The sequence below is a fragment of the Balaenoptera acutorostrata genome, chromosome 13 (genome assembly GCF_949987535.1).
Source record: "Balaenoptera acutorostrata chromosome 13, mBalAcu1.1, whole genome shotgun sequence".
Taxonomy (NCBI): domain Eukaryota; kingdom Metazoa; phylum Chordata; class Mammalia; order Artiodactyla; family Balaenopteridae; genus Balaenoptera; species Balaenoptera acutorostrata.
In genome coordinates, this window is record NC_080076.1 from 67,323,440 (window position 1) to 67,344,422 (window position 20,983).

The window sequence follows — 20,983 nt, forward strand, 5'->3', positions numbered from 1 at the left end:
GTTAGCCGCTGTGTCCTATCAACAAACCCTCATCATTTTTTTGAGTACTTACTTACCTTCAGGCACCACAGGATGTTCCAGGCTCGTCTTGTATTTTCTCTGCCCCAACCCTGGAATTGAAGCTCCTTTTTGTCTTTAGCCTTGAGGTATCCAGTCAAGATACTGTTTTATACAGGTTTGTTCTTTTCTTCCTCATCCCCTTCAGTGTGGTTATGTTATTTGTGATACAACAGGTTCATTACTAGTATTTATATCCCATTTTGGATCCCCCCTAGATCCTAGTTGATTTTGATTGTTTATTTTTGGAGTGTGACACGTGACCGTGGCTCTCAGAGTCAGAGCTGTGCACAAGGTATACGCAGAGAAGGGTCCTTCCCTCCGCATCCCCTCCACCCATTCCCGTTCTCCCCTGCACCCCTTCCCACTCACCTCCTGTAACTAACTGATCTCTCTGGTACCTAGACTGTCCTTTCATGTTTCTTTTGCACAAAGAATAGATGGTTGTGTATTTTCTTATATCCTCTTCTTTCTTATATGAAGGGTGGCATGCTATAAATATTTGTATTTGCTTTTTTTTACTTAACAATATGTCTTGAAAATCACCCTGTATCTGTTCGTAGATATCCTATTCATTTTTTTAAAATTTATTTATTAAATTTATTTATTTTTGGCTGCTTTGGGTCTTCATTGCTGCACACAGGCTCTCTGTAGTTGCGGCGAGCGGGGGCTATTCTTTGCGGTGTGCGGGCTTCTCATTGTGGTGGCTTCTCTCGTTGCAGGCTTCAGTAGTTGTGACATGAGGGCTCAGTAGTTGTGGCGCACGGGCTTAGTTGCTCTGCAGCATGTGGGATCTTCCCGGACCAGGGCTCGAACCCGTATTCTTAACCACTGTGCTACCAGGGAAGTCCCTCCTATTCATTTTTTAAAAAACAGTTTTATTGATATATAATTTATACACCATACAATGTACCCATTTAAAGTTTACAATTCATTGGTGTTTAGTATATTCACAGAGTTGTGCAGGTATCACCACAACCAATTTTAGAACATTTTTATCCCCCCAAAAGGAACCCTGTGTCTATTAACACTCACTTCCCATCACCTCCTCCCCCAGCCCTAGGCATTCACTAATGTACTTTCTGCGTATGTAGATATGCCTTTTCTGGACATTTCATAGAAATGGGATTATACGGTGTGTGATCTGTTGCTGCTTCCTTCACTGAGCATCATGTTTTCATGGTTCATCTGTGTTGTCAGTACTCCATTCCTTTTTATGGCTGAATAATATTCCATTGTACAGATAGACCACATTTTATTTATCCATTCATCAGTTGATGGACATTTGGGTTGTTTCTACTTTTTGGTTATTATGAATAATACTGCTATGAACATTTTCTCACTAATTTTGCAGCTGTGTATTGCTTCATTGTGTGGTTGTATCATAGTTTATTTATTCATCCACTCTATTGTCTGTGGACATTTAGGTTGTTTCCAATATCTTGCAGTTGCAAACTGCTGCAGTGAATAACCCTGTGCGTATGTATTTTTATGTTGTTTGAAGTATGTCTTCAGGGTAGATTCCCAGAACTGCTGGGTTGAAAGGTAAGTGTAACAAGGTAACAAAGGTCATTTTGTTAGCTATTGTCAAATTCCTCTCCAGAGAGGTCTTACCAATTTGCATTCCCACCCAGCGATGCCTGAGAGTAGTGCCTGTTTGCCCACAACCTCACCACTAGGGTGTGCTTTCCTGCCTCACTTTTGGCCAATGTGGTAGAGGAGAAGTGGAGTTTCAATGTTGTTTTAATTTGCATCTCTCTAATTATGAGTGAGTTCCAACATTTTTTCATATGTTTGAGAGCCAGTTGTATATCTTTTTGTGTGTGTGTGAATTGTTTGCTCATATCTTTTCCCCACTTTTCCATCAGGCTTTTGTTTTTCTATCCTTTGGGATTTTTTTTTTTTAAACTTTGGGAAAGTATACTTAACATGAAATGTACCACTTTAACTATATTAAAGTGTGCGTTTCCATAGCATTAAATGCATCCACGTGGTTGTGCAATCATCACCAGCATCCACCTCATCTTCCCAAACGGAAACTCTGCCCACTAAACAATACCTCCCCATCCTTCCCTCCTGCCAGCCTTGGCAACCACCATTCTACTTCCTGTCTTTATGAATTTGCCTATTTTAGGTACCCCATATAAATGGAATCATAGTTTTGTTACTGGCTTATTTCCCTTAACATAATGTCTTCAGGGTTAATCCATGTAGCATGTGTCAGAGGGTACTTCCTTTTTAAGGGTGAATCTTATTCACAAGGGTTCCAATTTCTCCACATCCTCGTCAGCACTTGTTAGTGCATGTGTGTGTGTGTGTGTGTGTGTGTGTGTGCAGTCTAGCAGATAACTCAACATCCTGGTCTATTTAATACTGTCCAGCAGAAGAAAATAACTAATTTCAATTTTAAACAAACGAAACAAAAGGAAGCAAAATCTCTCCATAGCCCTTTCAACAAAGAATGGGAGCAGTTTGCTAGAGCTGCCAGGCATCAGTGTATGGCGAGGGAGGAGGGTGGGGGGTGCTGAGGGCATGAGGCGCGGGTCCCATACTAGTCTTCAGGCAACATATGCTGCCTTGGTGGGGAGCAGGGGCGGAGGGAGGGCCTTTCTTTCTTAGTCCAGAATCTGGCAGCTGAATCGGTTGCTGTGAAGCCTGATCTGTCCACAGTCAAAGGCATGTGTGGAAATCCACTCCCAGAGAAGAGTGAGTCCTTGGGGAAGCTGGTTTGGCCTCTGAAATGTCGACTGAAAGACACCACCCAGAGTTGACAGGGACTTCATTCTCTCCCTTTGCTCTTCACAGGGACACTGCCCCTTGGGATGTGTGTGTGTTTTCCCCAGGTACAGGGTTTTAGTGCTATAGTTTCTACTTTTATCGTCTTTTTTTTTTCAGATTGTATGGTGGTCACAGTGCCCATCGTAGCATAGTTTATGGTCAAGCAGCAGTTTCCAGAGTTAATCAGCAGAATTCTTTTTTCTAAATGTGGAACCCAGGAGATAAAATAGCTATCAGCCTTGTGGGGTTTGAGTCTTCCTTGTCTGTGAAGAAGACTGTACTTTCTTTCTTCCTTGTAGGAACCCTTGGAGAACTCAGAGCCCATTGTGAAGGTCGTAGCTGTGAGCTCTGTTGGCAGTAGCAGTGGTCTTTTTATTTTATACATGTGGAGCACGTGTTCAGTCTCTGCCAAGGCTCATTTCCACTGCCTGCTGGGCCCTTCGGGGCCTTCTGCCAGCCTCTCAGGTGGGACTTTTCCTAGCTCCCTCCTCTGCCCTGACTGGCTTGTTTGGTGGTGCTGCCTCTTCCTCCCCGACCCGCGGGCCAGAACCCCCGCTGTTACCCGGCACCCCTGCTGCTCCCTCCAACCTCCCAGGGGCCCCGTTCTGTGAGTTTTCCTCCTGGAACGTGTTCCCCCCTCTGTCCCCAGTGCCACTTCCCCAGCCAGGCTCCTGGCATCTCTTTGTTTAATAGCAGCACATAGTTCACAGACCATACAGCTCGCCTACGTAGGGTATACAATTCAGTGAGTGTAAGTGTATCCACAGAGTTGTGCAACCATCACCACCATCAATTTCAGAACATTTTCATCACCCCAGAAAGAAGCCCTGTACGTGGTAGCAGTCACTCCCCATGTGTCCCTGTCCCCTAGCCTACTCTACTTTCTGGTTCTATAGATTTGCCTATTCTGGACATTTTGTATAAATGGAATCAGACAATATGTGGCCTTCGTGAATGGCTTCCTTCATTTAGCGTGTTTTCAAGGTTCATCCATGTTGTAGCAAGTACCAGTACTTTAATTTGTTTTATCACTGAATAATAATCCATTGTATGGACATACCACATTTTCTTTATCCATTTGTCAGCTGACAGACATTTGGGTTGTTTCCACCTTTAATCTGTCATGAGTAATGCTGCTGTGAACATTCATGAACAAGTTTTGGTGTGGACATGTTTTCATTTCTCTTGGGGGTGGAATTTCTGTGTTTGACATTCTGAGCAATTGCAATTTCACCATTTTTCGTTCCCATCTGCAGTGGATGAGGTTCTGATTTCTCCACGTCCTCACCAATCCTGTCATTTTTTTAGCAGATTTCACACTGGTCTGCCTACCTCTAATTTTTTTCCTTTTATATTTCCCTCCCACCCTCCAGACCCCCTGCCTCTGCCTCCCCGCCCTCCACCCCACTGCTGTCCCTTCCTGGGGCTTAACACAGGGCTTCCTCCTTCACCTTCCTCCATCCCTTTGAATGACTTGTTCTCCACCTGTTGCCTGTGTTTCTCTTTATTTCATTCAACTTTTGAAAAAATAATTGTTTATCGATCTGTTACCTCTGCTGAGCAGTGAGCCCTGGGGGCAGATGTCGGTCTCACTCCCCTCTGTCCCTGGCCCCTGGTCTGGCAAAGGCGGGCACTCCGTCCCAAGGACCAGGGGCTCCCCGGGTGACAGACTGAAGAGCCATCCCGAGGCCCACTAGCCTGTGTGCCCAGAGCCGGGAGGCCTGTGGGTTTGGACACAGGTTCCTGGTGACCTGGTGCTTCCCGGGCCCTCCCTCAGCCTGTTCTGCTTCCTCCATAGGAGCCACGTGGGCTGGCACTGCCCTGCTGGTGCTGGGCATTGCTGGGCGGCGCTGGGCGGTGTGCCGAAGCCTCTGACTATGGTATGTGCTGATGCTCACCTGCTCTGCGGTGCTCCGGGGCGAGGGGCGTGTTCTTGGCTGGGCCCTGAAGGCTGTCCGAATGGGGCAGCCTTCCTCCCCGGAGGGCTCTTGGCACCCTCGAGGGTGTGGGTGCCCGCTCTCCTGTTGGGTGGTTTGCAGGGCCGCATCACCATGGCTAGAGAGGCACACAGTTATCCCATGTCATTGGAATCTGTTTTTCCAATGCCTGGGTCTTCTGCTGTGTCGGGCCACTGCTGGGGTGTCCCCAGCCTGTTCCTTTTGTAGTGGACATGCTCCCTGAACAGGTTGGTGTGGTTCCCTCAGAATGTACCAGTCCTCCTTTTCCTCCGCATCTGGGGAAGCCGTAGCTGTTTGAGGCCGAGTGTGTTACAGAGTGTTGTGCGCGTTGTGGGTTATTGAAGAGACGAGACACGTCTCATCTAAAAGCAACTCTTCCGTCAAACCTCTGCTTCTAGATTCGAATCGCAGCCTTAAATGCCAGCTCCACGGTTGAGGATGATCATGAAGGAAGCTTTAAAAGTCACAAGACCCAGACAAAGGAGGCGCAGGTATGTGGTCCATGGGCTTCTCTGCAGCTGGACCTTGATTCTCATTTCTGTGGGTGGCACCATGTTTCAGATGTATCCCGATATCTCCTGAATGGGATTTTAGAGGAAAACCCTGTTTACAGAGATGGCCGGCTCTCCATCTCCTGTTTGACCTGCTTCACTTAGAGAGGGTCACGCTGAGGATGGTCACACTGTTTATTCTGAGTGTGCGTGGGCCCTTCTGCAGCCGGGGCTGGCTCTTCCCTCAGCCGGTTGTCTGTGTGGGCCTCAGGAGCTGGCACACCCAGGGGACGGCAGCACATCACTTTCCAGGGGGAGGCCCCGGAGGGTGCTGCCTAGCCCAGGTCTCACTGGTGGTCTGTGGGGAGCATGGATTCTCTGTCTTTCCTCTCTGCCACGAGGTCCGGCACCACTTCCATTCCAGCCTGCCTGCCTTCCTCTCGGCCGTCTCTCCCCCCACGTCCTACGCGAATATAACAAAGGTTTGCTCCAGTCTTTGTTTTCCCTGGAATAAGCATACACCTCCCCCTTCTCGGGAGAAGCCAGGACAGTGTGGAGCCCTCGCAGACGCTGCTAGTCAGTGGTCCCCGGCCCTCAGGGGTGTCAGTGGGGCTCAGCCTGCCCGGTGCCCCCTCTGCCCCTCCCAGCGGCGAGCAGGCTGAGGCAGAGCGGCACATAGAAAGCAGTGGAAGCTTTCCCTTCTCTCTCGGAGTCCCTGGGTTATTCCGGCTGGTGGGGCCACTCTCCCAGAAAGAGTCAGCGGGGCTCACAGAACCTTGGCATTGCTCTGCTCTGTGCCCTCAGCCTGCCTTCTGCTGTTGCTTAGACTCAGGTGAGCCCGTGCTGCTCGTGTCTCCTTGGGGGGCTGCTGAGGGGCTCTTCTCCCAGTGATGAGCTCCTGCGAGCTTGGAGCATTAGGACTGTTACCACCACAGAGCGTGCAGCTGACGAGTAACATGGCCTTGACGGCAGCCCCCTCTCACACATTGTCGGCTTAAAAAGACAAACCTTTGTGCTGTGTGAAAATGTCTTCTGTCTTGGTTTGCAGGAAGCAGAGGCTTTTGCCTTGTACCACAAGGCCCTGGATCTGCAGAAGCACGACCGGTTTGAGGAGTCCGCCAAGGCCTACCACGAGCTCCTGGAGGCGCGCCTGCTGCGAGAGGTGAGGCCCCAGAGGCCCTCTGCCCCCAGTTTCCCCGCCTGCTTGCTCTGAGGGTTGGGTGAGTCCAGAGAAGCATGCAGAACGGTTCTAGGTGCAGAGTAAGAGCTCCGTAAATGCCAGCTGCTCTTCCTACTTGGTCTTCACAGCCACTCTGCCAAGTGTGGGTGCATTGTCCCCAGTTCACAGTGTGGAGACGGAGGCTTAGCCAGGTGTTGGCTCAAAGCCATGCAGCTAGTAAAGCATTAGAGCTGGGAGTGGCATGCGGGAGCCGCTGGCTGGCTTACCGATGCTGTAAATGTCACCATCTAGGCTTGGGCCCTCAGGCGTGGCGGTAGTGCTGGGAGGGTTCCCTCTGTGTCTTTTGGTGCCCAGACGGCCCGCAAATCGCCTCTTGGTGGTCTGGCCTTTCTCCTCTGTGTACTTGGAACTGGGGGGCCCTTAAAGGACATCGGGGGCCACGCTTTCATTTTCCAGTGGAGGGTGGCTCCGGACCGGCCCGAGGGCCTGTGGCAGAAGCCAGCCCTGAAGCCAGGTGTCCTGCTGACTGCCGGCTGAGGCTTCAGGGCCTGGATGTCACTTTGCTCCTCTGTTTGCTTTGTTCTCAGGCAGTTTCGTCTGGTGATGAGAAGGAGGGGTTGAAACACCCTGGGCTGATGCTGAAGTACTCCACGTTTAAGAACCTGGCCCAGCTGGCCGCCCAGAGGGAGGACCTGGAGACAGCCATGGAGTTCTACCTGGAGGTGCTCCCCTCGGCCGGGTCTTCGGGAGTTCTTGGGGGAGGGGTGGGGTTGTTGTCTGGTTGGTTGAAGAGTGTGTGGTGCTGTGTCAGCTGTAGTGCCCAAGGCCCCAGCCAGTGGGTGACAGTAGCAAGTTCAGAGAGGGGTGCATGTGTGTTCTTCCTCTGCCACGCAGGGCACACATGACCATGGGTGATTGCTTCATTTCTCTGGGTCTCCAGGTCTACACCATAGAGTTAGAGTGATATAAAGAGGGTGCTGAACACAGAGCCTGACCCCTGGCACCCAGTACCTACTCAGACTCGTACTGCCATTATTTCTGTCAGGCCGGCTTACCTGTGTGGGCACCTCTGAGGCGCCAGCACCATGCACATGCTCACCCTCACACCCTCTGGCAAGGAGGGCGTCTTTATCCTCATTTTAGGGATGAGGATACTGAGGCTGGCGGTCACGCTGCTGGGCAGTGTGGGAGTATGGATATGAACCCACGTCTGTCTCCCACCCATGCTGTTTCTAGAATCCCAGAAGGCTTCTGTATTTTCTTTTAATTCTACTTCTTGCACTTCTTTTACATATCAAATATGTATGGAATACAGGTGTTCAGAGTGACAGAATGTATTAAGAACATGTTCTGGGTTAGATTAATTGGTCCACGTGACTTCCCTGTCATTCTTTGGGCAGTCTGGGTGGCTGGGCTGGTGCTGTGCCCTCCTGCCACCATGGATGCCCGCTCTGGGGAGCTGACTGAGTGTGCCTGTGCTGTGCTGCTACCAGGCGGTCATGCTGGACTCCACGGACGTCAACCTCTGGTATAAAATCGGACACGTGGCCCTGAGGCTCATCCGGGTCCCCCTGGCTCGCCATGCTTTTGAGGAAGGGCTGCGGTGCAATCCTGACCACTGGCCCTGCTTGGACAACCTCATCACTGTCCTGTACACCCTCAGCGATTACACCAGTGAGTGGGGCGTCGCTGCTTTCTGCCACGTGCTCGTGCATTGGGACCGAGGAGAGCGGGAGGCCTGGATGAGCTTGGAGCCAGAGTTAACACCGAAGGGCTTTCTGCCCCACCTTCAGGGGAAATGGAGATGCCTTTGCTTCCCTGCTTTACTCTGCTTGTCTTTCTTTCTCGGTTGAGACTTACCCCATGCATTGTAGTAGGAAGCATGTCCTCTGAGCAGTTTTCCCTTCAGTCTCTCATTTCGTCTCTGCGGTGTCCCGTCCTGTGCCTGTTCTTATAAGTTGCTGACAGATGGCCTAGCAGCTGCAGCCTGACTCCCGGTGCCGGGAGCTCACTCCCCCCTTTTAGCAGCTGGTCCTTCCACAGAGCAGCAGGGCTGCTGGAAAGATCTGTGCCAGACGGAGCCCTGTCTGCCTTCCAGTTGCTTCACTCTCTGACCCCGCCTGGCCCTCTGCTCGGCCCCTCACGGGCTGTCCCGAGGCGGGCGCTGTTGGGGTTCTGGGCCTCTTGGGCCAGCTCCTCCAGGCAGCTCTGTGGGAGGGCCCCGGGCAGGGCCGGGCGCAGGGCATCTGGCCTCGGGCACAGGCAGTCCTGGCACGGCCTGCTCATTCTTTTCAGGACAGACCTGCTGCCAGCACTTGTCCTCACGTTGAAGGTTACAGCTGGAAGGCTGACTCTTCGAGGCTTTTCCTTCTCTTTCTAAGGGCACATCGAGCAGGTGGAGCAGGATGGGGTAGCGGAGGCTGGGAAGCTGGGCCCTGCCCGCCACCCACGGGACTCCGTCGGTAGCTCTGTATAGTCAGGTGAACCGCGTGCAGCACAGGGCTGGCAGCGGGGTCGGCGTGCCCCAGGGGCAGGCTGCTGTGGCCCCTTCCCAGTTGTCCCTGCCTGAGGTGACCCTGACTTCTCCCTGTGTCCCCAGAGCCAGCTCAGCCCTCTGTCGCTTCCTCCAGGTGGGCCCGGGCGGGGGCGGGTGCCTTCTCCCTGCCCCTTTGCTGTGGGGCCTCTGCCGTCTGCCCTCCTCTGCACCCTCTGACCATCGCATGCTTGCATGTGGGGTTATTTCTGGACTTGGGCCCTTGTGTCCCTCCACGCAAATGTTCTCAGGCGTGTCCTTCCGTGGATGTCCGCACCCGTGGTGTGGATCGCCCGTTTTGACTCCAGTGCTTTCATCTTCAGTGACTGTGGGTCTCTCCCTGGGCTCTTCCTGGAGCTTGGGCGCCCCCTGGAGGCCCCAGCCTCAGCGTCCCGCCTTCTCTCCGGCACCAGGCTCAGTTCTCTCTCCTGGAGAAGCCGCACTTGATAAGCTGAAGTCTTGGCGGGAAGATGGGTTTGGAGGACAGAGCGGTTTATGTGTCTATGAGAGCCGCAGAACCACATCGAAGCCCCAGAGTATGAGCAGCCGGTACATGGGCGCTCGAGAGGAGTAGGCAGGCCTCCCTCTGCTGCGGGTGTGGTCAGCTCTGCTGCTGCTGACCAGCCCATCCAGAGGATTGGTGCCCCCCCTGGTTTTCTCTCTGCTCCCACCACCTTCCCAGAGGAAACCATGTCCTTCTCCTCCTTCCGGTTAGGTGGGAACCTCTGGGCCCCCTGTCCCTAGTTCAGTGGGCGGCTGGTGGGGCAGCCCAGACCCCCTCCTGCTTGTGGTGTGGGCACCGCTCTCCCGCTGCCCTTCTCCCTGACTTCCGCGTGGCATCTCTGCTTCTGCTCTAGCTTTCCTTCCTCCTCTCCTGCTCCATCCTTCTCTGGTTATTCCTGATGGGAGTGCCTTGCACCCACACTCAAACTCTGGAGCTGGGCGGGGCACGGGGCTGTCTGGTGCCCAGGCAGAGAGGAGCTGGCGGCCGTACTCCAGTTTGCCGACAGCTGGTTCCCGAAGGGTTTCCTCGAGGTGGGCTTGCTGGGCTGAGGGTCTGTGTTTGATGCCCATGTTTCCCCAGAAAGGTTGTTCAGCCGTCCTCCCTGGCAGTGTGGGCCTTTGCCCCTCGATCTTGGTATTATTATTTTCAAAAATCGTTCCCGATTGGATCGATTAAAGTGGTGTCTTGTCGCCATTTACCTGGTGTTTCTTGGACTCCAGAGCAGGGACTACTTCCCTGGCGTCACTGGCAAGGCCAGAGAGTCAGAGTGCAGCTTGGAGGTCACGCCTGTTTCTTTCCTGGCCAGCTTGTCTGTACTTCATTTGCAAAGCTTTGGAGAAGGACTGCCGCTACAGCAAGGGGCTGGTTCTCAAGGAGAAGATCTTCGAGGAGCAACCGTGTCTCCGCCAGGACTCCCTCCGGATGTTCCTGAAATGGTGAGTCTGCAGCCCGCCACCTCCTCCCCCAGCGGCTGGGGGCTGTTGAGGCCCCTCGCTTGGCAAACGGCTCTGATCTGCTTGGTTTATTGTTTCCCTATGCACCTCATATGGGCGGTGCCTCTGCCTGTCCGCTGCCCTCCTTCCCTGCTGCCCTCCTTCCCCGCTGCCCTGCGGCTCTCCTCTGGGTGCTCACGGCAGCCTTGTTCACCTCGCTCCTCGCTGCCCACCCTACTCCTTTCCGAGGCTGTGCTTCCTGTGTTGCCCGGCCTGCCTCTAATCGGGCCACCGTGCCTGCCTCCGGGATGAGGCTCATGCTCGGCAGCGTCGCCCAGGAGGCCCTTTGCAGTCTGACCCCCCAGTTCTCCTCATGTTTCTCCCTCCCCCAAGGGGAGAGCTCTCCCAGGGCCCTGCTGTGTCCTGTCTGGTCCTGCACCCTGGCTCCCACAGTGCCCTCACCTGGAATCCCCACCTCTCCCTATTGTGTCTTCGAGCCCCTTCATATTCCAAGACCCACATCCCCTCTTGGCAGCTTTCCAAGTTCGGGCTGCCTCCCCGCCCATCCTCCAGTGGAACCAACTCCTGTGCCCTCTGGTATTTCCTTGGCCCTGGGAGCTCACCGGTTGGGAGTTAGTGGTTATATTGGTGTTTATCCCTCGTAAGACTGTGCCTCTTATTCACATCTGTCCTGAGGGAGCTGGCCTTCTTTGGAGAGGTGGTTGATGAGCATGTAGGACAGATGACGAGTCCATAAGCACGTGGCTCCACGGGGGAGCCCTGTGGGGAGGAGGGCACGGGGCAGTGGGGGCAGGTCTCGCTGGGCCACCACAGGCAGAGGTGTGCCTGTGGGAGGCGTCTGGGGCCTCAAACTCCCACCCTTTCAGTTGATTTCCATAGACTTTGGTGAGCTTGGCTGGTCTGATGACCTTTTTTGGGATAGGTAGGACGGGAGAGTCAAATCCTCAAAAGGTTTTCAGCAAATAATTGAGAGCAGCATTTAATTTTTCTGTGGCTTTTCTGCCATCACTATGATCCTGTTAATACAGATGAAGGTGATGAATTGTAAGCGGATCAAAGGGCATTAATCATTTCTAGTGTAACGTGGGTATTAAGAATGCTAATTACTGCCCTTTCCAGCCCAGACTCAAGTGGTTATTTTATTTGTAGGAAGAATTAATGCAGATTAAAGGATATTAACTGCATCCCTCTGTGTAAGATTTCCATCTTGGCTCTACTGTGACATGGTCACTCCTCTCTGTCTCATGCACTCTCAGTGACATGTCCATCCACGAGGTGTCGGTGAGCGCGGCCGAGTCGCAGGCCATCATGGATGAGGCCCTGGGACTTCGGAGGAGGCGGCAGGCGCTGACTGTGCACGAGAAGGAGCCGGACCTGAAGCTGGTGCAGCCCATCCCCTTCCTCACGTAGGTCGTCTGGGTCTGGGCTGCCGGGTGGCCACTGGGCCCTGCTTGGGAGGGGGCTCAGCCCGCCCGGGCTGCTGCCGTGGCAGGAGCTGGGAGCACGTGGGCAGGTGGCTGCAGGAAGCAGGCCGGGCCTCCCCTGGTCAAAGTCTCTCTCTGTTGCTGTCCTTGACCCACCATCTGCCATGTTCCTGTAAGCCCCTCTCATCTGCCCACCCTAAGGGGAGAAGGAAACCAGCATTAGCCAAGCCCTGGACAGGGGACACCAGGACTCAGAGAGGCTAATGGTGAGGGAGGAGCTGATGCCAGGTCCTGGCTTCCCAATCTCTAGTCCATGCTCCCCTGCTAGGGCTGCTCGGCACCCTGGAAGGTGGGCCTCAGCGTAGCCCCAGGAAGGGTGGTCCTTGGAGTTGGGGTCATTTAGCCCTTCGGTGAGGTCTGTTCCTAACATCCTGACATTGACTCTCGAGCCTATAAGTTGAGAGTGTCTCATATGTGGAGGCAAGTCACGTGGTGGCCCACAGCTCCCCACCAGATGGGACAGACCTGGGTCCAGCCCTGGTGCCCTCGCCGGGTCATTATGTGCCACTCCCTGGAAAAGAGGGAGCAGCATCCCTCTCTTGTAGGGTCATCATGATAATTGAATCGAGTGCTCGGGGGTTGTGCAGAGCCAGCACGCAGGAGGGGCTGGCTCCGACCCACGTTACTGCTCCTACTTGTTCGTTCCCGCACGTTTGCGTTTCCCAGGAAACTGGAGGCAGTCCCAGGGGTACTTAGTCACCAGAAGGAGGGGCACGTGTGCAAAGCTGACAGGCCCCTCGAGGAGAGAAGCACAGCACCGAGAGCTCATAATGGGGTCCGCACTGCTCCGGGGGTTGGGGAAGGCTTAGGGCCAGAGCTGGAGTCCATTGGAGGAGTGGGCATGGATCAGGCAAAGGGGCTGGGGGCTGTGAGTGGGGTGTTGTTTCCGGGCAGGGGGAAGCCTGTGTAAAGGCCCTGTGGTATGTGGGGGGTGGTTTTGTTTGCAGAACTGAAAGCAAGCTATCGAGGGGAGAGTGCAGGGGGCGGGTGGGGGAGGGGGGGCCGGGTTGCAGTGGTGCGATGAGGCTGGGCGACACCGAGGGGACAGGCGGAGGCTTTGGTTTTTAGTCTGAGGGCTGGGAAGCTGTTCAAGGTTGGAAGGGTGAGTACATCATGCTACACTGTGTCATACCATAACACAGCATGACACACAATACAACACATGACTACATGTAAAACACAAAACAACAGACAGCATACAACATAACACATGCTACACCTCACCACAACAGGGCACACAGCACAACTTATACACAGCAAAACACACGACAGTCTCGGTTTGCATCCAGCAAGCCCTGGCCCAAGAGCTGTTCAGCCCCTTTGGACCATATCCCTGTCAGTATTCCTCCCCCAGAAAACCAGACTAGTGGCAGCAGGACAATGACCCGTCGTTTTAAAGATTCGACCTTGTAGGGAAGGGGTTCTTGAGTGAGTCTGTGGTTTCTCCGTGTGCCTGGTAGGTCTGAAGGGGCCTGGGGCTGAGATGCCTCAGGGCTTCTTCTGCGGGCAGTGGAGCGGGTGCGGGCTCTTCTCCAGCCCCGGCTGCTCCACGTCAGCCATCAGTAAACTGAGACCACCCCGCCCTCATGGAGGTGGCGGCCCTGAGCTCCGGGTACCCCGTGTTGTGTGCTGACCCAGGCGGTGACCCTCTCCCTGCAGCTGGAAGTGCCTTGGGGAGAGCCTGCTGGCCACGTACCACCACCTCACCACCTGCGAGCCCCCGCGCCCCAGCCTTGGCAAGAGGATCGACCTTTCCGACTACCAGGACCCCGGCCAGCCCCTGGTGTCCTCTGCCGTGGTGGCACCTGTCAGCGTGATCCAGCCGAGCCCCGTCAGCGCCAACCCCGAGGTGACCGTGGCAGAGCCCGTGCTCTCTTACGCCCCCGTGGCCACGGCCAGCTTCCTGCTGCACAGCCCCAGCCTGTTGGAGACGGGCATCCCTGCGGGTGAGCAGGCCTTGGGGTTGGCTTCGGGAGAGACCCTGTCTGCTGAGCAGGAATGAGAGTCGGGGTGCCCTGGCCTCTCCAGAGGGACGGGTCCTGCTGCCGCTCCTGGCCCCACAGGGGAGCCTCTGGGCCTTCTCGCAGGGCCTCCCTCGTCAGGGGTGGCTTCTGCAGTGGGGCCCCTGCAGGGAAGGGGTTGGCCTCAGGGATACAGCTCCTCAGACCACTCGATGCCCAGTTGCTCAGTGCTGGGGTAGAGTTCACTCCTGCTTGTGACCTGTGAGCTGGCGGGTCCCTCTGCTGGTTCTGCTCAGTTGCTGGCTTACACCCTGCACCCAGTGCTGCTGTGCACTGACGTTCTGAGTTCTTTAGCTTTAAGAAGCAGTCAGCATAGTTACCGCCATATGCAGTAGTATATGTTGGAATGGTTTTATTGGTTTCTATTGTCATTGGAGTTGTAAAAAAATTTCAGACTAAAGTTCCTGAGCCTTTCCTTGATTTTTGTATCACCGATGAAGAATACCTGGCAGTTAAGGAAGTTTCTGAATGAACCTGTATATGATTGTTTTTAACTTTTTAACTTAATCATACATGACACCCCTCTCTTCTCTGTATGATTTATGTGACTCTCTTGCCCACATCATGTCACTGGGCCATGGTGATGGACAGAGTCAGTGTCATTGCTACTTGCTCTGTTCCATCCCAGGCCAGCCAGTGGGAGGGGCAGGGGGATGAGGCGGTTGACTCTGAGACCCTGGCATTCTGTAGGTGTGGAAAGTAGCCTTGAGATCTGGCTTTTGGGCTCTGTGAGTTGGAGAAAGGGGTGAGACTTAAGCGGTTTGGAATGGATTTTTCCCAGGCTCCTTGTTGTTAGAGCAGACAGGAGATTTCCTGAATGTCAAAGAAGCCACAGGTTAAACCTGCAGGCAGGGTTATTATAAAAGAAGGGACCGAGTGCCTCGTGGTGCATTTCCCTAGCCTGCCTCTTGTGAGATTTCAACGTACTCTCTCTGTGAAGGTGATGTTTCTGGGGGAGATAAATCCAAGAAAGCGGTGAAGCGGAAGAAGATTTCTGAGGAGAGCGGGGAGACGGCGAAGCGGCGGTCTGCCCGCGTCCGAAACACCAAGTGCAAAAAAGAAGAGAAGGTGGACTTCCAGGAGCTGCTGGTGAAGTTCTTGCCGTCCAGGTACGGTGCACTTTTTCTGTTTTAGCAAAGGAAGCACACAAACCTCCTGCCTCTGTCACGTCTCTGGTTCCGTGGCCGCCCTCCCCTCCAGGCATGTCCTCCATCTTCTTGTAACATCTGTACAAACGGCCAACGCTTGGGTCTTCCTGGATTGGGGGCTTGGGTTTTCTTGCCTCTCTTGCCTCTGGATGTCCTGAAGGCAGGAATCATGAGTTTTGCGTCTTTTGGAGCTGGAGGTGACCCGCTCACTCCCCCGGGCCTTCCCTTGTTGCCAGGAGGCCTGGGGCTGCTGCTCCTCAGGTGCAGACGTGGGGATGGCCCGTGGAAGGGGCCCCCTGCGCTCAGGGAGGGCGCCTGCTTGGCTTCTCCAGGCTCGGCAGGGTTCCCTTGAACTCTGAGAAGGTGGACGGTGGGCTCAGGAGTCATCCCTTGCTTTCACTGGTTCGCGGTGTTCCTCAGAGGAGCCTCCCGGGAGGAGATGGGCCAGACTGCGTGGAGCTGGGGGGGCTGCGCCTCAGTGCTCCTTCCCTAGGTCTTCGCCAGCCCTTGGTCCTTGCCCTGTCACCTCCCTCAGATGCTATGGGACCTTGATGCCTGAGCCTTCCTGGGGTTTATGGTGCCAGTGCCAGACTTCTTAATGCCCTCACTGAGGGCAGAGAGCAGTCAGTCTCTGCTGGTCGGGCATCTCTCTGCCTTCTAACGTTTGGTGGGCACGTCTTGTCAGCTGGGGCTTCCTCTCTTACCCCCTGTGTGTTTGTGAGTTGACTCCATTTTATTCCTTCCCGGTTACTGGAGTGGAGCTTGGGAGGTAACCACGTGTGTTACGTGAGCATGTGTCCCAGGAGTCCTCAGCTAGCATTTTGGCTCGTGACAGTAGGTTTCAATGGTGATGCATCCAAGCGGAGGAGGAGGAAGAGCCAGGAGCTTTAGGTGGATTGTAAATCTGTTTTGCCACAAGGTTCCTGATTTTCCTAATTTGCTGCCTTTCTGTTTTTGTGTGGTGAGAGGGAAATGCTCAGAAGTGGAGCTGTTCTCAGTGAGTGGAGGACGCGGGCTCTCTGATCAGTTCCTCCCTAGCCGCCCCTCCAAGAGCAGATCTCCCTTCCGAGGGCTGCGAAGAGGAGGTGCCAAGGGGCCCGAGGACCATTTCCCCATCTCCCCTCCGCTCGTTGCCCCGCCCAGGGCCTTGCTCCCAAGCCCCCTTCGTGTGGAATAGTGTCTACCTTCTTTTTTATTCTTTATTTCAACTGCTGGTTTCCTGTGTGGTTTTCACGTCAGCTTCCTCGAATCGTCAGGCAGGGGCACACGGTGGCTTGCTGGACGTGGTCCCTGGGGCAGGGGCGTGCAGTTGTACACCAGGACGTCAGGAGGCGCCTGCCTGTCCATCCTCGGCGAGGTGGCGGGCTCGGCTAAAGTGGAGTCCCTGGGGGGGTCTGAGGTGTGGTGCCTGCTGGGAGAGGCCTCCCTGGGCTCAGAGAGCTATGAGGAGCTGTGGAGGGGCCGCCACCCACCCACTTTCTCCTCGTCCCCCAGGTCCCCCTCGGGCCTTGGCACCTGGAGGCCTGGCCGACTGTGCTGCCCAAGTGGAGCCTTTCGGCCTCTGTCTCTAGCTCTCCGTGGGGGTTCTTTCTCTCCCTTTCTCTCTCTCGCTAGAAGGTCAGCTTCCTGTGGGCGGGGCTACCACAACCCCAGCTGTATATTCTGGTGATCACCTGCTGATGGGAGGGGTGAGGGAGTGGGGCGCAGGCCAGACCCGGCCACAAAGGCCCAGGAGAGGCGGAGCGCCGCTCACCTGGGGCAGCCTCGGGTCCGGTTCAGCTCTCCTCTCTCTCAGGGGAAGGTGTTGGAACATGCGCCGTGGCCTTTGCAAGTTCGGTGTGTTCCGTGCAGGTTAAGAAAGCTGGACCCCGAGGAGGAAGACGACCCCTTTAGTAACTACGAAGTCCCGTCAGAAGCCAAACTGGAGAACTTCCCAAGCGTTGGGCCCCACAGGCTGTCCTTCGACTCAGCCATGTTCATGGAATCTGGTAGGACCCGGGCACCGTGGGCAGTGCTGTGAGGACTCCTTCCTCCCATTCTCCTGGAACTCGCTCAGGCCGCGTGCTGTGGGGACGGGTCTGGGTGGTTTTTCAAGGGTGGTCCAGGGGCTGCCTGGCTCTGTCCTGCCTGAGGTCTGTGGTCAGCTGGAGGAAGGGGGTAGGTACGCTGGAGTGTCCTGGCTCACACTCCACCGTGCTCCCTAGGGGTGCGGGCTTTGCCGGTCGAATGGGTGCATCGCGGCTCTTGGGTACAGCCGGGCGCTGTGCTGCTGTGCAAGGCCACACCCAGGGGTCAGCCCTCTCGTGCCCGCCTGGGCCTTGGAGGTTCAGACAGGTGTGCCCACAGCCGTGAGGCCCGCCCTCAGCGCCCCCCTGGGGTACATGGGCTCTTCCCGCTGGCGCCCGCTCTCATCTCCCAAACAAAATGGGGCCCCTGGCACGGAGGGTCCTCTGTTGAAGTCGGGTCACTTCCCCCGCTCCGGGCAGAGAAGCAAGACGTGCACGCCTTCCTGCTGGGGAACCTGAGCAACGGGGGCATCCTGGAGCTCATGATGCGCTACCTGAAGAGCATGGGCCACAGGTTCCTGCTGCGCTGGCCGCCGGGCCTGGCAGAGGTCGTGCTCAGCATCTACCACAGCTGGCGGAGACACAGCGCCAGCCTGCCCAACCCGCTGCTCAGGGACTGCGGCAACGGGCACATCCAGGTTGGCTGGCTGGGTGGCGGGCAGGCGGGGGCCAGGCATAGGCAGGGGACCTGGGCTGCAACTGCAGGTGGAGGTGTGGGGTTGAGACGGGGGGCGGGTCACGGGGGAGGGAGGTTCACGAGCGGGAGGAGAGCAGTGGAGAGGCTGGAAGGTGGAGGCTTGCTATGTTCTAGGCGCCAGGGACCTGTCGCTACCTGTTTTTTCAACAGGTGAGGAGACACAAGTGCAGAAGTGGAGGAAGGCTGCCAAAGGGATGTTGGTGGCTGCCAGCCGTGGGGGCCGAGCCTACGCACTGCCCTCTGCAGCCCAGGCCCTTGCACTCAGTGCCTCCCAGGGCCAAGAGAGCCAGGGTGCTTTGGCCCCTTCTCCCGTGAGAGGAGGAAGGCCGCTTCTGAGGGGGCAGCACTGGGAGCTTTCAGGGCCCCCTGGGTGGTATTTCTTGCTGGGGGCGCAGAGGTGGAGGAGCTCCAGGTTCACAGGTCTTCAGGGCCGTGTGGGTCAGGGGCCCCTGGCGGTGCAGCCTCCACTGGGACACCACAGGGACTGCCTTCTGGCAGCATCTGCCCAGGCCCGCTCCCCCAGGCCCATCTGCCCAGACTCTCCCGGGTCCTCCCGAGTCTGTTCCAGTGTAGATCCATGTGCCTCTCCTTATGTCCCAGCAGGGTGGAGTGTCGGGAGGGGCCAAGGCTTTGGTCCCTAGACAGACCAGCTTGGTTATTTCCCAGCTGTGCCCGTTGGCCAGGCTGGTGCCTCCTTACTGCTGAGTCTCAGCTTCCTGGTCCACCCAGGGAATGACGCGCCCACCCTGGGGGCTGTCAGGGTTGAGTGCCTGGCGCTTGGCAGGTGGCAGGGCTGCCTCTTCCATAGGACAGTCCCCGAGGACCGAAGGCGGGTCTCCCGGGTGCTCCCGAGTCTGTTCCAGTGTAGATCCATGTGCCTCTCCTTATGTCCCAGCAGGAAGCCAGTGATTACCACTTATGAAATGGAAAGTAGGTAGAGGGAAACTTGATGTTCTCGTCAGAGTAAATTTTAGTTTAGGTTCGTTCCATCCCCCGCCCTTGACCTATGTGACCCTGTTCCTGACCATCCGCGCCCGTCCTGCAGGACATGATGCTGATGTCCCTCTCCTGCATGGAGCTGCAGCTGGACCAGTGGCTGCTGACCAAGGGCCGGAGCTCTGCAGGTAGGCGACCTTCCGTGTTCTGTGTGGGGCGACTTTCTGGACCCTCGGCAGCCGGGAGGGGACAGGAGTGGGGGGCTGAGTCACACCTACAGGGAGTGCATTTCCTGGGTCGGCTTGTCAGGCCAGGAAAGACCCGGGGTCTCTGAGAAGCAGCTGAGCCCCAAGGGAGCCACCTGCCTGCTTCTGTTACTCAGGATGAGGGACGTGACATTTCCGTTTTCTCAGGTTATCACCTGATACTTTACGTGTCCCCAGTCATTGTCCCAGGTGATGTGGATCGTTCTGACTTACACCACCACCTGGTGAGCAAAGATATGCTCCAGATCAGTCTGCCGGATGAGGGCCTCTAGCTGCAGGGTCTCCATATCCCCATCTAGCCCATCTGGCTCTCTGCCGCTTGGGGGCTGTGAGGCTCCAAGGACTCAGGGCTGGGGGCAACCTCAGGGAGCAGAAGGGTGTCTGGGTCCCGCACATGAGGTTGACTCCTTCTGACCTGATGGTTTTCAGTGTCTCCTCGGAACTGCCCTGCGGGTGTGGTGAGCGGCAGGTTCGGGCCCGACTTCCCGGGAGCCCACTTCCTGGGGGACCTCCTGCAGCTGTCGTTTGCCTCGTCCCAGCGGGACCTGTTTGAGGATGGCTGGCTGGAGTTTGTGGTCCGCGTGTACTGGTTGAAGGCGCGGTTCCTGGCGCTGCAGGTTGGTCTGTGGTCGGCTGCTTGGGGAGGATGCGCTGGCACCTAGTGGGAGGGGAGAGAGCTGGCCGCGTGGTGGAGGGTGTGTGTGCGCACGTGTGGCACCTGCCTGGGCACTGGGCTCTGCATGAGGAGGTGGGACATGGTGGGGAACATGCAGCATCTCAGAAATCCCGACGCCCACCATCAGCACAGCTGTAGCGCCATGAGGGGCCTCATGGGCCCCCTATAGACCCAGCGAGGTTGCTTTGGAGCCTTGACCCTTTCCTTATGTTTCCCGAGAGAGCCTGAGCGTGTGTGCAAATGGGTGCAGAGTTTTTTGGGAGGGAATCACTGCCCATCTGTGTGAATGGAGCTTGTCTGGAGGGCCCGGGAGGGCTGGCTGTCCCCCAGCCCCTTGCACACTGTGGCATCCAGTGCCCCACAGTCGGTTCTGGAGCTGGAACAGGCCTGGGTCTAGTCGCGGCTCTGCCAGCTTCGCTCAAGATTTGGAGTAGATACTCAGCCTTGCTCTGATGTCCCGGTGTCCTCACCCCCACCACGAGGGTCATGATGCTCCCCTTGGAGCTGTAGTGTGAATCATTCGTTCATGCGTTCATTCAGCAGGTACTTACTGAGCTCCACCCGCTCTGTAGAGGGGATGGTAGTAGTTGGCTAAAACCGCCCTCATGGTGCCCCCAGTCTGGTGGGCTCAGGGGGCAGGCACCTGGTGCAGCACAGCGAGTGCCCCTCCTCTGCCCAGGGAGACATGGAGCAGGCCCTGGAGAACTATGACATCTGCACAGAGATGCTGCAGAGCTCCGCTGCCGCCCGGGCTGTGGCGGGAGCCGAGCAAAGAGACGTCGTGATCCGCCTGCCCAACCTCCACAATGACTCGGTTGTCTCCCTGGAGGAGGTGAGTGGGAGCTTTTTAATGGTGTTTTCTTGGTCAAAGGCCTGACCTGTCCATGCAGACTAGGAGAGCGGCCCACATGCTGAGCAGGGCAGGGTGGGACCCGGGAGAGGCAGCTCTGAGGCACAGGGTGCCACGGACTCGCAGGCACACCCCCTGATGGAGCGCTCCTCTGGGGGCCGGTGGCTGGGAGCCGGGGTGGAGGTGTCTGCCCACAGGGTGGAGAATGGCTCTTGCTCAGCTCTCTGGCCTGCGTGTGGCAGCAGCCCCAGAGGAACAAGAGGAAAACCCCTGCAGAAGCAGACCAATGTTGCTCTGGCCCTGGGGTGGGTCAGCGGTGTGTGGTTCTAATCCTGTCCTCACTGTGCAGCCTCTGACCGCAGGCCCACAGTTCCACATCTGTGA

The 20,983-nt window shown here is 56.1% G+C and overlaps 1 protein-coding gene across 8 annotated transcripts in view; it reads left to right on the top strand.

The window, feature by feature from the left end:
- Window positions 1-20,983, top strand: part of CABIN1 (calcineurin binding protein 1) — a 101,510-nt gene that overhangs the window by 4,260 nt on the left and 76,267 nt on the right. For 7 of the 8 annotated variants that reach the window (XR_009005013.1, XM_057526250.1, XM_007196313.2 and 4 more), the window contains exons 2-15: window positions 4,634-4,715; window positions 5,192-5,284; window positions 6,333-6,446; window positions 7,052-7,186; window positions 7,958-8,138; window positions 10,308-10,437; window positions 11,712-11,861; window positions 13,599-13,885; window positions 14,901-15,069; window positions 16,960-17,096; window positions 17,595-17,812; window positions 18,917-18,995; window positions 19,503-19,690; window positions 20,429-20,581. Coding sequence is in view for 7 of the 8 variants with exons in the window: in XM_057526250.1 (XP_057382233.1) it covers window positions 4,713-4,715; window positions 5,192-5,284; window positions 6,333-6,446; window positions 7,052-7,186; window positions 7,958-8,138; window positions 10,308-10,437; window positions 11,712-11,861; window positions 13,599-13,885; window positions 14,901-15,069; window positions 16,960-17,096; window positions 17,595-17,812; window positions 18,917-18,995; window positions 19,503-19,690; window positions 20,429-20,581 (2,037 nt within the window). In the remaining variant the exon portion in view is untranslated. Of the gene's footprint in view, window positions 1-3,006; window positions 3,301-4,633; window positions 4,716-5,191; window positions 5,285-6,332; window positions 6,447-7,051; window positions 7,187-7,957; window positions 8,139-10,307; window positions 10,438-11,711; window positions 11,862-13,598; window positions 13,886-14,900; window positions 15,070-16,959; window positions 17,097-17,594; window positions 17,813-18,916; window positions 18,996-19,502; window positions 19,691-20,428; window positions 20,582-20,983 lie in introns of those variants that run through there. The other variant, XM_007196314.2, reaches the window with a different exon arrangement.